The sequence below is a fragment of the Heteronotia binoei genome, chromosome 3 (genome assembly GCF_032191835.1).
Source record: "Heteronotia binoei isolate CCM8104 ecotype False Entrance Well chromosome 3, APGP_CSIRO_Hbin_v1, whole genome shotgun sequence".
Lineage (NCBI taxonomy): Eukaryota > Metazoa > Chordata > Lepidosauria > Squamata > Gekkonidae > Heteronotia > Heteronotia binoei.
Window position 1 is genome coordinate 73,158,809 of NC_083225.1, and position 13,433 is coordinate 73,172,241.

The following is a 13,433-nucleotide window of genomic DNA, read 5'->3' on the forward strand; positions in this document are numbered from 1 at the left end:
GATTTACATGCCTTAAAACCCTCTTTTCTATTATCAAAAAAGCAGCACATTAGTCCATCTACTACATTTACAACAACAAAAATCTACATACATTTCCTTATGCCCTGATTATGTATTTAAAATCAGCTTTAAATACTTCACTTGTTTACTCCTTACTAGACAGCTAATCTAACAAGGCATACTAAAGTAATCTCACTTTTCTTCTCAGATATTCAACCATAACTGATAATTTATTTTGTTTTGCTAACCATCTAATTATAATCTTCAGTTTATTTTGCTTGTCATGTTTTCTTTAAGATCAGAACAAAAGTATCTGTGGATATCATAAAACAAGCTCTAGCTTGGATAGCGCAGTGCTTATTTGAGGTAAGGTGCGCGGCGTAACATTTTGCCAGGAGATGTTCAGTCCTGGACGGTTGCTTCATATTACTAGAATGACAACAGAACCTGAAAATTCTGGCTCAATGTCTACCAAATGGCAATAAAATTCCAGGTATCTTGTTATAGTCAAAGAAAGAAAATGTGCAGTGATTTCACTTCATATGAAAGAGCTCCATGAATACCACAAATTTAAAGTGGTAATAAATCGGTCTTGTGATTTAAGGTGCCAAGGCTGCATTTAAGCAAGCATACTGATTTTTCCTACCACAGTTATGAATACACAGGAAAGGTGAAGTAGCCATGGAAGTGTCCAAGAAGACACAGGCTATTTTTCTAGTAAACTCGGTTTTTCAAAAAACTGTAGAATTCATGGTTGGTCCAGCTAATCTAAACACACCCAAGTAGCCTAGTAACCATTCTTCATAGTATCTGTTCTAAATTCAACCAGTTCACATAATTATAAATTTAGTACATGATTTTTTAAAAAAAATATTTTGGCTGGAATATATGCACTATTGATAATATTTCAGGACACAGGAGAAGAGCAGAGAAGAGCAGAGTAGTTGGTTATTCTTACATAAAAAACCATAGGTGTTTTTAATGTAAAGTCTTATAGTACTTTCAGATAAAGCAATGTTGAAAAAGCCACCATCAAATGATAATGAAAACAAAAAAGATACTACTAAAAAAAAAGCTTATAAAAGATAAACTGTAAATCCTGCCTGATATCACAGTTAATTTATAGTATTATAATTTGGACAGTTATGATTGCACTCATGCTTAACTGAAGTGATGGCTTCATGGGTTTTAATCTATTTTAATTAGTTCTAGAATTGTAGCATTTTAAAAGTTTTATAAAAAGAAAACAAAAAACATGGCTATATGATCACTGCCAGCAGTGATCAGAAACAAAATCTACTGTAGCTATCTTGAGAGGCATTTTCATCTATAAAATTTTTGAAGGATCCCATTTGTCCCGTGAGCATGATGCTTTTTGAATCACACTCAGTGCAACCTTGGAAATACTTTCCTCCCATATTAGCATGTGACTACACATTAAAGGATAATCAGTTATAAAATCAGATGTGTTTTGTTTGAAACAAATTAAGATTCTGCTGACCAAGAACCTAAGATGCTATGCAGCAGGATTCATGAAGAGGAAGGAGAGCTTACATCTGCACAAGGACAATGCTGAAAAAAGGAACTATGAGAGTACATTTAGGAAAAGTGAGCTTCTGGCCTAGAAACTTCTTATTGCAAAACCTAGCAAGAAATACAGAAACTGGTAAGTCTGAATCCAACTGTTCGCAACTATTATGAGTTCAAAGCCATCTTTCTTTCTTAAAAGTCTTATACAAAGAACACTATGGAGGAAGAATGTTTACTAATGAAAGGGCCAGCACCTTTAAATACTAGATACCCTTAAAGAAGCCAATTCTCAAAAGAATTTTTGAATTGTTCTATTTACTAGAACAGTTTTCTTGGGTCTTATGAAATGTTAGGGAAGAATACTGCATGGAAATCAGTTAAAATTTCCCAAGGCATAGGATACATAGATTACTGTTTGCATAATGATTAACAAGGGGGGAAAGCCTTCTAGCTTCTGGTCAATTTTACCTTGTTACAGAATGAACTTTAGAGAACTAACAAACTAAGATTTAATCAGATAACTGCAACATTTCAACATCTTTGTCAATTTAAAGATTCTGTTAACCATATTTCTGGAACTTTCAATAGCCTGTGGATGATCACAACCCAGTGCAGCTAACTTCACAGAAAATGATTAGATTGGTTTCCTTTACAATAACTTAAAATGTGTGTGAAAAACAAAACAATGCACAACTTTATGTGCCCCTTCAGAAGTCAGATAAATATTACAAATTCTGTTTATTTAGCTGTAAATTGCATCAGATGTGCTTCAGAGGCAAAATGGTGCTGAGATGCAAGTGATACACTGGGGATGAAACATCAAGGACCACATAGGTAATAGCAGCAATCTATTAAAATTGTACATAAAATTAAAGGAAGAAAATTAAGAGGTCATTTTATAGTCCACCACCCAATAATCTCCAAAAAAGAAAATGTAGATGGCTCATTCTTCGCATAGAACACTAAAAATTAACAAGTACAAACAACAGTGGACATACCTCCCTGATTATCAGCTAAATTCTTCCAAAACTCAATATGAAGTGTTCAGAAAAATTAGAATAATGTTCAGGTCAGTTGTGGGGAATAAGGAGTTTTGTATTTATCACTGCAATAAAGGCTGCAGACAACATATGGAGAAAAGATGGTTTTAAAAAGTCTTCATGCATACCAATATTTGTAAAAACGGGGTTCTAAAGACCAAAATTCACCAAATAATAATAAATTAAAGGCCCCTGGGTGGCGCAACTAAAGGGAAAATGTAACCAGAAGAGTGGGTATCTTTAAACATAAATACATGACAGAAATATGAAATTACTCAGATGCAAAGAAGAAAAAACTATCAGTTCTTAAACAGCAATAATGTTTTAAATAACCAGTGCTGAATAAAAGCTGTATTATTTCTGATCATCTGAAACAAACAAAAAAGCTAGCACAAAGCTGATGGAATAGAAAAAGTAATCACATTAACATATTAAGGCAAAAGCATATAAGAAGAAGCCGTTTTCTACAGATAAATCTGAAGAGGAAAAACAAGAAAAATCATAGGAGTCTAGGATCAGAAGGAAGGTAATATTTGCACCAAGACTAAGGATGCCAGACTTCTCTTTGCTGTCATTTTCTTTAACACACTGAATACATTATTGACAAAACACAATGGGCAAATATTACATAAAGAAGAATTTCTTTGGTAGAATATTGGGATCCATCAAAATTAAGCTGCTCTTCAGTACATTGCACATTTTTATCGCTGTAACTTCAGTGTTTCCCAGAAAGTGTTGCTAACTGGTTTACTGGTTGAAACCAATAAAAAGTTGAAGATATAGCACTATTCTATATTTACAAAGAAGATGATAAAAACTGAAGATGCTGCTCTGTTTTGATTTGGATCCTGATTATATAACATAAACAAGTCCACCAAAGCTCATAGTAACTGGCCACACATACTCTGGTCACAGTCATGCTACTTTTGATTACAGCTTAAACATAGCCGAAGTACAATAGATCTGCTTTTGTCATTTCCTGATAACAGAAAAAACTCCACCAGCATACCCATTATTAGACCACATGCTACTGTAGCTTTAAAAATGACATTTACCCCTATTGTCCTTCAGTACTGCACACAAATTATACCTACTCTTAAAGCAATGAAGTTAAAGAATGACCAGTTACAGGCAAAACCTGAACTGAAATAAAACTATTCTGCCCTGGCTTCCAAGGTCAACAAAAAGGACAATGGAACTAGCAATACACAGCTAACTGCTTTTTCACTTCAGTTCAGTGCTGAATGCATATGTTATAGCAATAATCCTGTTATAGCTTTAAATGCTATAACACCTCTAGTTTCTCGTGACTCCTAAACAATATATCTGTGGGGACTGGGAGAAACACAGGCGAGGGAAACGTTTATTTGCAATATTACAATCAATAGCTGTTTAACAGTCTAGCTGCTTTAGAGATGTCCAACCATACTGATTAATGGTTTAATCAGATTTAATTGTCCTTTAATTAATCTAAATAGAAGGCTTGTAAAAGAAACAGTATAGAAGTGTACTGTTTATGGTAAGTTTACAAAACATATAAAATGCTGGATGGCACAAATAATACAGTGCTCATATAAACAGATTGTTTAAGCTAAGTGCTTAACATAAACGGTCCATCCATACATGTAACAAAGAATATTTTAAAGGGACCAGAAACATTCCCTATAAAAATAATGCTATATGGTGCAGAGTGCTTTATTCAGTGTATTTATGTGAGAAGTGTTCATAATTCTCTCTCACAAGCATGTTCATTTTCCACTTTACATTGATTCCACTTTACATTCCATCTGAAGGGCAATGTTTTCTTTTTTTTTTTTACCATCAGCAGTTTAAAGCAAGAGTAGATGAAAGCAGGAAACAGCAGCATAACAGGTACCAGCTGGAACAGTGTGCTTGCAGGTATCTTGGATATGTGCTACCTGTTGCCAAGATTTGTGCTATCATCTTTAACTATGGTACCGAAATTTTCAATTGAGGTAACTTCACAGGGCAGTTGAGGTAATTTTTTTGACACCTCTTCGCTGAGCAAGTATAGAGCGTCCCACTGGCTCTAAAACAGGTGACTGATTTCGGTTCAAAGCAGAGTAGGTAGCAGCCATGGCACCCTAGAAATAGAAAGTATTTTTAAAAGACTGTTAAATACTACTCCATAATCTGGGTTACTGTTATTATAAACAAGCAACTACTTAATAACAGAAGTGCATTACACAGATCAAAACTGTTAACTCAAAATTGTGTTATAAGATTGGTTTTATTTTGTGAGATTTTGAGACTGTACCAAGGGATGCATCAGCAGGTGCACATGGAGGAGTGGGGAATCAAACCCAGTTCTCCCACATAAGAGTCCACACATTAACCACTACAGCAAACTGGCTCTCAACTTCACAGGTGCAGTCAGAGAGGAGGATATGTGAGAGAACCGTAGAATAGTGTGTTGTGATTTTGAGGGTGGAGGGCTTTTTTCCAAGTTCAAAAAAATGGAATGTGTTCACAACTGAATTTCAAAAGCAGTTCTCAAGTATTAATTACCTTCACAAGATGTGGAGCATCCTGCCGGTTTAGCTGGAACTGAGGCAACTGATCACAGTGAACAATCCATGGATGTTTCAGAACTTGGGCAGCTGTCAATCTCTGATGAGGGTCAACGTGAAGCATTTTTGAAACCAAATCCTGTGAAGATATTAAATTAAGCTTTTAATGTATAATGAGTGTGTAAAATCAATATACAAATTAAAGGTCACCTCCTTAAAGTGTTTCAGGTTATTCCAATTTAGTATTTGAAAACAACACAAGGATGGAGGTCATTTATCAAATTAGGAAAAAATTACAAAGGATGATCCAAATAAAAAGATACAATAGGTTAGATCCAGCTGAAGATTTCCACTTGTATTTGAGCTCTTGCACAAATAATGCAAGAAAAAGATCATGGTAGTTACCTGCGTTATGTATTGCATCCCCATTTGCACTTTCCCAAAATCGTGTGCCACAAATTTCTTCACATTATAATATAGAAGAAGGAGAAGACTGCAGATTTATACCCTTCACTTTTCTCTGAATCAGAGACTCAGAGCAGCTTACAATCTCCTATATCTTCTCCAGTTTGGTGAGAGCCAGTTTGGTGTAGTGGTTAAGCATGTGGACTCTTATCTGGGAGAACCGGGTTTGATCCCCACTCCTTCACTTGCACCTGCTGGAATGGCCTTGGGTCAGCCATAGCTCTGGCAGAGGCTGTCCTTGAAAGGGCAGCTGCTGTTAGAGCCCTCTCAGCCCCACCCACCTCAGGGTGTCTGTTGTGGGGGAAGAAGATAAAGGAGATTGTGAGCCACTCTGAGATTCAGAGTGGAGAGCGGGATATAAATCCAATTTCTTCTTCTTCTTCCCCCCACAACAGACACCCTGTGAAGTGGGAGAGACTGAAAGGGCTCTCACAGCAGCTGCCTTTTCAGGGACAACTCCTGTGATAGCTATGGCTAACCTAAGCTCATTCCAGCAGCTGTAAATGGAGGAGTGGGGAATAAAACCTGGTTCTCTAAGATAAGAGTCTGCACACTTAACCACTACACCAAACTAGTTCTCACAGGAGGAAAGTGCTAGGTGTTGCATGACATCATGCACAAGCAAAACCATGCTAAGTCCATTTATGTTTCTACTTGTGCACTGCTGGATCCATATATCTGGCATATTAATTTAGACCAAGACTGATTTTCATCAGTAGTCTCAGGTTCCAGGGACATGCTTCTAAAACCTAGCTGTGCCATTTCAAGACAGTAGTTCGACAACTGTCTTTTTCTGAGAAAATCAGTATTCTCTTGGAAGAGAAAATAAACTTTTTTAAAAAATAGAAATGTCTATGAAATGGCTGGAATGGGTATGAAAATGTAGCTATAAAGCTGAGATGTAGCGGAATGGATGGAGCTTCAAGTTCTGTTTTCAGTTTGACTGGCCTTATCTTTATTACTCCAAGCCGTGTTTTCTCCCTTTCCATTCCCTTACATTCGGAAATAAGGTCAAGTTATTTGAAGCTGCCTTCTACCAAAGCAGACCCTTAGTCCATCAAAGTCAATATTGTCTACTTAGACAGGCAGAAGCTCTTCAGGGTCACAGCCAGAGGTCTTTCACATTACCTACTGCCAGATCCTTATAACTGGAGATGGTAGGGATTGAACCTGGGACCTTCAGCATGCAAAGCAGAGGTATGCCACAGCCATGTACCCTAAAAGCCAGACTATCTATTACCTCCTTATTTAAAGGTAGATAATTCCAGTAGCCACATCAGTCAGATTCTTATCACTGTCTGCAAACTTTGAACAAGGTGGCCTTACTACCTCCACACATCTCCCCTCTTAGCATGTTTGTATGTGCATCTGAGTGTTGCCATAGCCAAATATTTGTGTGTAAAATATTTCCCTAAGTGTTCCCACTTGCTGCCTTTCCCTGCTACTGCTGGTGTTCATGAACAAAGGAAAGGAAGGGGGAAATGGAAGGAAAGAATGGGGAAAACACATTTATACACAACATATTCCAGTTAGGAGCCCCAAACACGTGCAGGGAGTGGGAAGCATAAAGCAGACAGCAATTCATGATTTTAAATATTGTTCTCTCAGACTCCAGCATAACCTCAAGACTAAAAAATCTTTATGAATCAATAACTAACATTTTAGTTATTTTTATCAATTTCTGCTAGGGGTACATTATGCAGCACAGCTGAGGAAGGTGAATCTGCCTGTTAGTCCAGATAGCACCATTTTTAAGTTTTTAAATTATAAATTGTTATATATGTTTTGATTTTATAACCATAAGGTATTGTATTGTGGTATTGTGACTGTGAGCTGCCCGGAGTCTGTATGGAATGGGCGGCATACAAATTTTAAATAGTGGAGTCACCATTTCCGAACTCTTTAACTCTCTTTAGTGTATATGAGACAAAGCAAAAAAAAATTCGTTTGACAACACTGTAGAAGGGAAAACCTGCCCTGGCCCAAAAAGTTAGGAAATTTTATTTGGTACTTCTGGAACATTAAGTGTCAGTAATAAGAATGACACAACAGCTATAGCAACTTTTTCTTCTACACATACCTGTTTCCAAAATGGAAGATTAAGTCTCAAGTAAAAATTAAAAAAAAATCATACAAAAATGTTGTACTATTTCCTATGTTATGAACAGATGTTATTCAAAAATGCAGCTGACATGCAACAAAAGGTATACTTGCCTTCGCTGTATCTGAAACAGAATTCCAGTATCCACCACTGAGAGAGAACTTCCCACTACCTATTCGTGCCAAAATTTCCTCTGGGGTATCATCAGGACCATTTGCAAAGGGAGTGTAGCTAATTAACCAAAGAATTAAAGTGTTATTTACTATGTCTTGTTGAGTTCAAACTATTATAGAAGTTGTAAGACAAGCATTATTAATCAAAATACAGAACACATAACAAATGGGTATGTGTACATTAGAAAGTGGTTCAACAATGCCATTGTACTGAGGTCAACAAAAGAAGTTTTAGAGCAAAATAAAGTACATTCTATACTTGAAGTCAGAAGCAGGAGGAATGCTCAGTTCTAGAAACCAACTACTGGATTGTCAGCAACACCACTTTTACCATTATATGAACTTCAGGTGCCAGGATCCTGCCCCATTCACTGCAAACTTTCCCTTTCCACCTGTCACCTCCACCAACAAGCTGAAACAGTTCAATTCACCTGGATCCTTCTCCCCTTGTGACCTCTTTGTGTGTGTGTGTGTGTGTGTGTGAGAGAGAGACAAGCTATTTATTTATGGGACTTCCTTTCCACCCTCCCCCACAAGCAATCCCAGGCAGGTTACAGTAAACCAATAAAACAGATAAAAAATTCCAATTAAAAACCTGGAAACCATAATTGATATATGATGGTGAACTGGTAATTCAACAAAGCCCCCAAATGGTTATATATATATATGCCCCCAAATGGCCAGAATATTAAATAAGTGGGCCCAGGCTGCTGCCTATAGCACAAGCTGGTATAGTCTGCAACATAGGCAGGTTAAAGCAGGGCAGGCCAATTTAATTATACACCCACTTCCTCAACCAAAGGTCTGGCATTTTACAAACCCTGCAAAATTGTAATAAGTCTCACAGGGCCCTCATCTCACTTAGGAGTGTGTTCCACCAGGTTGTAGCCAGAGCTGAAAAGGCTCTGCCCAAGGCTGAGCAGATGTCTTTTGGGCCAGGGGCTACCAGAAGGTGTTGATCTAATGAGTGTAGAGCTCTTCAGGGGACATATTGGAAGAGATCATCTTGCAGATATGTTGGCCCATGACTGCATAGGGCCTTAAAGGTTAGTACCATAATCCTGAACTTGTTCCAGTACTCAACTAGAAACCAATGCCGCTGGCAAAGCACGGGCGGTTATGTGTGCCTGCAAGGATGTCCCAGTCAGGAGGTGCCCCACTGCATTTATGCCCAAAAGGCTTCTGAACTTTTCCCAAGAGAGTTTGGCCATTCTAGTAGACATTTTCAGACATGTTGGTCCAAAAATAAAAGCCAAAAACACAATCATTGTATTATCTTTTATGAAGACAAACTCAGTGACGTATAACAATGTGTAAATTTTGAGTAAATGAGAACTTTTTATCAAGTCTGATGTTACAAAATGACCATATAAGAGACAAAAGCAAATTATTCACGTCATGATTTTAAGATAATGTCTTGCCAGTATAAGCTGGATCTTTCAGCAAGTAATATCTATTTGCTATTTCAAAAAGGGACTTGTATTCTCACCAGTAAAGAGGGGAGTGAGAAACGTGGAGGGAAGTTGTTAGCATGGAATTTGATTTATTACTTCATTTTATTACCAGATTTATTACCACATTTTTGGGCTCTGGTCTGCAGCCACCTAAAACCAGATTCTTCTTTGTCTGTCAGAAGATCCACCTTATACTGGCATGACAAGATCTTAAAATCATGACCTGAAAAAACCTTTTTTCTGTAACAACTGCCAAAATGGACAGTTCTTGCGAAGTTGAAAGCTGTTATGCATCATTTCACTGGTCCTAAATAAAAAGTTTTACGTGGATTGTGTTCACAATGTTGATTACCAAAGTAACCATAATAATCAGCATCCCAAGGCAACAAAACGTATGGCTCAGCTATTGTGACAGGAAGGATGTCTTAATAATTCAGGAAACCCTTTGAGCATATGCCTTATTCCACTATTTTTAAAGAGGACTCAGCAGACAAGACAAAAAGGATTAGCTGTTCCAGCTTTTATATAGAGAAGGGAATGCATGCATAGGGGATGCCCAAACATTTGGAAATTAAGTGGCACGTAGGATGGGTTGGAATGAATGGCACTGTTTGGAACAGCTGTTCTCTTTGAAGATAATGTAAGGCAGATCTTTTCTGTGATACCAAGTGTGAAGTAAAGCAAAAGTTCATACTTCTTAAAGGGGATGATCAGCATAGGTTTAATTCATAATACTTTTTAAAAAATGAAATCCACAAAATAGAGAAAGTAGTGGCTGAAGAGGTAACTTGTTCTTACTTACTGAGGGACTCAACAGAGACCCAAAAGGTGTACATTCCTCTCTATTTTATCTTCACAACTGTCTGTGAGACTGAAACTATGTGGCTGGCCCAAGTTCACTCAGCAAGCTTCCATGACAGAGTGTGAATTCAAACCTGGATCTCCCAAATTCTAGTCTAACACTCTTAACCACTACGCCACACTGCCTCTCTATTCACAGCTCACAAACTATATGACATTTAATTGGCCGGGTTGACTAGTACTGTATAAACAATGAAATCACTGCAATAAACAGTAGGAATGAGTTTCAGATTTATATAGCTCTTTCTACTACTTTATGTGACTGGGAGCTGCCCTTGTGCTCTAAGATTTCCAACATCACTGTGGATTTGTAGGCAAGTGTCATAGGGAACTTGCTGCAATAATATCTGAAGGGCCCCTTAATTTTGCATCTAACTAGACTTTCAACAGCAATATGAAGGTTAAGATGCTGTAGTTCATTGTGTATCTTACTAGTTATTCTGTTAATAATGTCCATTCTTATGATTTCCAGTGAGCAACTAGTAGACAGCTGAATAAACTTTTCAGGCATACTCACTAAAAAGCTAATGTAGGGAAAACAGCAGGGAGGCCTAAAATCAATGATTAGTTGAGAGTGCTTTTACCTCCTTGATAGTGTTAGTATGCCTGATGGTTGAGGGTTGTATGTTCATATGCAAGTGCATGAATGGTTTGACATGCAGAAGGGATGGAGAATGGAAAAACTCAGAGACAATGGAAAGCAAAGGGATGCAAACACATATTAACAGAATGTTGTGTATGAATGTGTTTAAACATATCTGCATCTGGGGCAGCATGGTAACAATGGGTCCTCAAGATTTCAGTCTCTGAGTAGATAAAGAACAGTTGGTCCAATTTTATAAGTCAGTATAAGCCATTGCAGCTTAGTGCCCACAAACATACCCTGTCAGCATTGTGTAAAGCAGAACACCAAGACTCCATATGTCACATGCTGCATCATAGCCTTGCCTTTTTAGAACCTATGGAAAACAATTCATCCATTAGTTTCTACAAAATCAGTTACATTGGTTGTGGTTATCACCATTACCTCAGCCAATTAAGAAAAACCTGGAACCATGGATTTCCTTCATGTCTACACAACTACACCTCAACAATTAAATAAGCCACCAGACTAAAGACAGCTCTTGTGGTTGGAGACTCTAAAACAGGACTATAGAAAAAAGGAAGCCTGAATCCCATCAAGTATAATAAAAGTTAGGAGCCTTGGAAAACTCCAGGCCTGGGACTACATAAAAATGGAGCAGTAAGAGGAAAACTGCTTGTTTCTGTACCTCAGAGAGTCTAGGACAGCAGAACAGAAAACCACTCATCACACCTACACAGGGCCGACTCTTCCACTAGGCAAACTAGGCACTTGCCTAGGGTGCCGGCCCTGCAGGGGTTCCAAATTGGGTGCCCCCGCCATTTTGTTTTAAAAAATCCCTCCCTGCCTCGATCGCTGCTTCTTCCCTCATTGCTGCTGCTGCTCCCTGCCTCCTTCACCGTCCCAATCGCTGCTTCTTCCCTGATTGCCCCATAGCTACCACTTCTCCCCGCCTCCTTCCCCTTCCCTCCCCAATCACTGCTTCTTCCCCCCGTTGCCTTTGCTTTTCCAAGCCTCCCTCCCTGTCCCGATGGCAACTTCTTCCCATCTCCCTCCCTGTCCCAATCGCCGCTTCTCCTCGCCTCCCTCCCTGTCTCAATGGCTACTTCTCCCTGCCTCCCTCCAAGTCCTGATCGCCGCTTCTCCCCGCCTCCCTCTCAGTCCTGATTGCTGCTTCTCACCGCCTTCCTCCCCGTCCTGATCGCCGCTTCTCCTCACCTCCCTCCCTGTTCCAATCGTCACTTCTCCCCACCTCCCTCCCAGTTCTGATGGCCGCTTCTCCCCAACTCCCAGTCCCAACCGCCGCTTCTCGCCTCCCTCCCTGTCCCGATCGCTGCTTCTTCCCCCCGTTGCCTCCACTTCTCCCCACCTCTCTCCTCGTCCTGATTGCCGCTTCTCTCTGCCTCCTTCCCCTCGCTCCCTGCCCCAATTGCTGCTTCTTCCCCCTTGTTACAGCTGCTTCTCCCCATCTCCTTCCCCACCCTGATCGCTGCTGTCTTCCCCCTTGCCACCTCTTCCCGCTGCTGGGCTGTGAAGCGGCAGCAGGGACAGTGGGGGGGCAAGGTTGCCTGGGGCGCTGTGGGCCCTAGGGCCGGCCATGCACCCATTGGTGCCTTTAGCAGGCTCAGTGCTCTTACAGGAAGAACAGGAATACTTCATGTTCTGACTAGTCCCTTGAAGACTTCACAGCTGGGCCAGTGCATGCATATTAACTATAACTGAGGCCCAGTGCAGATACAGTACTGCACTAGGCAAAGGGACTCAATCATGAAACTACATCCTTTTTCTTTCTTGTCAAAGTAGCAATTTACCTCAGGAGCGACAAAGTTTGCTGTGTAACAAGGAGTCATTAGAAGGCCATTTTCTGCTCTTAGCTGCTTTGCAAAGCCAAAATCACAAATCCGTATTGATTCTGGATTGCCTGATTCATCAACATACAGGATATTGCTGGGCTTCAAATCTCGGTGTACCACCTAAAGCAAAACAAAAACATTTTCTTCTATCTCACACACACACACAGTTATTTTCTTGCTTAACTGTAGCTTACCGACAGAGGTTATAAAGGATATATTTTCTATAATCTACTTTTACATTGGTCTGTTCATTGACCATACCATGAAGATAATTATGAATCCTGTATTGAATTTATTGTCAACTATTGAATTTATGTCAATAGTTTCCACACTGAGAGAGATTTGTGTGATACCCTTATAGCTGCTGTGGCAGCTGATACAATGCAGCAGCAGTGAGTCTTCCAGATGGCAAGGCTTGTTTTTTAAATCAGCAAATGATATATCTTTAAGCTATAACTATCTGTCCATCAAGTCGATCAGGTTCACAGCTTTCATTTTAAAATATGTAAGTCTCTATCCTTGACTATTTTTGTATAGTTCTGGCCTTGTATAGAATCAGAGTAGAGTTAGAAGGGATCTCCAGGGTCAGAAACATTTATTTATTTGTTATTTTTCCAGGGCTTTTTTTGAGCAGGAATGCACAGAAATGCAGTTCCAGCTGGCTTAGTGTCAGGGGGTGTGGCTTAATATGCAAATGATTTCATGCTGGGCTTTTTCTACAAAAAAGACCATGTGAAACAATGGTGACATCAGGTGGTGTGGCCTAATAGGCAATGAGTTCCTGCTGAGTTTTTCCTACAAAAGAATGTCCTGTATTTTTCAATTTATAGCCCACTCTCCCC

The 13,433-nt window shown here is 39.2% G+C and overlaps 1 protein-coding gene across 2 annotated transcripts in view; it reads right to left on the minus strand.

Annotated features, from left to right (window-relative positions):
- Positions 1-2,224: 2,224 nt before the first annotated feature.
- The window catches only part of RPS6KA3 (ribosomal protein S6 kinase A3), a 61,108-nt gene continuing 49,899 nt past the window's right edge, over positions 2,225-13,433 (minus strand). For both annotated transcript variants that reach the window (XM_060234053.1, XM_060234052.1), the window contains exons 18-22: positions 12,550-12,711; positions 11,038-11,114; positions 7,781-7,898; positions 5,100-5,240; positions 2,225-4,675 (exon numbers count right to left, since the gene is read on the minus strand). In XM_060234053.1, the coding sequence (XP_060090036.1) occupies positions 4,553-4,675; positions 5,100-5,240; positions 7,781-7,898; positions 11,038-11,114; positions 12,550-12,711 (621 nt within the window). In that variant the 3' untranslated portion in view covers positions 2,225-4,552. The remainder of the gene's footprint in view (positions 4,676-5,099; positions 5,241-7,780; positions 7,899-11,037; positions 11,115-12,549; positions 12,712-13,433) is intronic.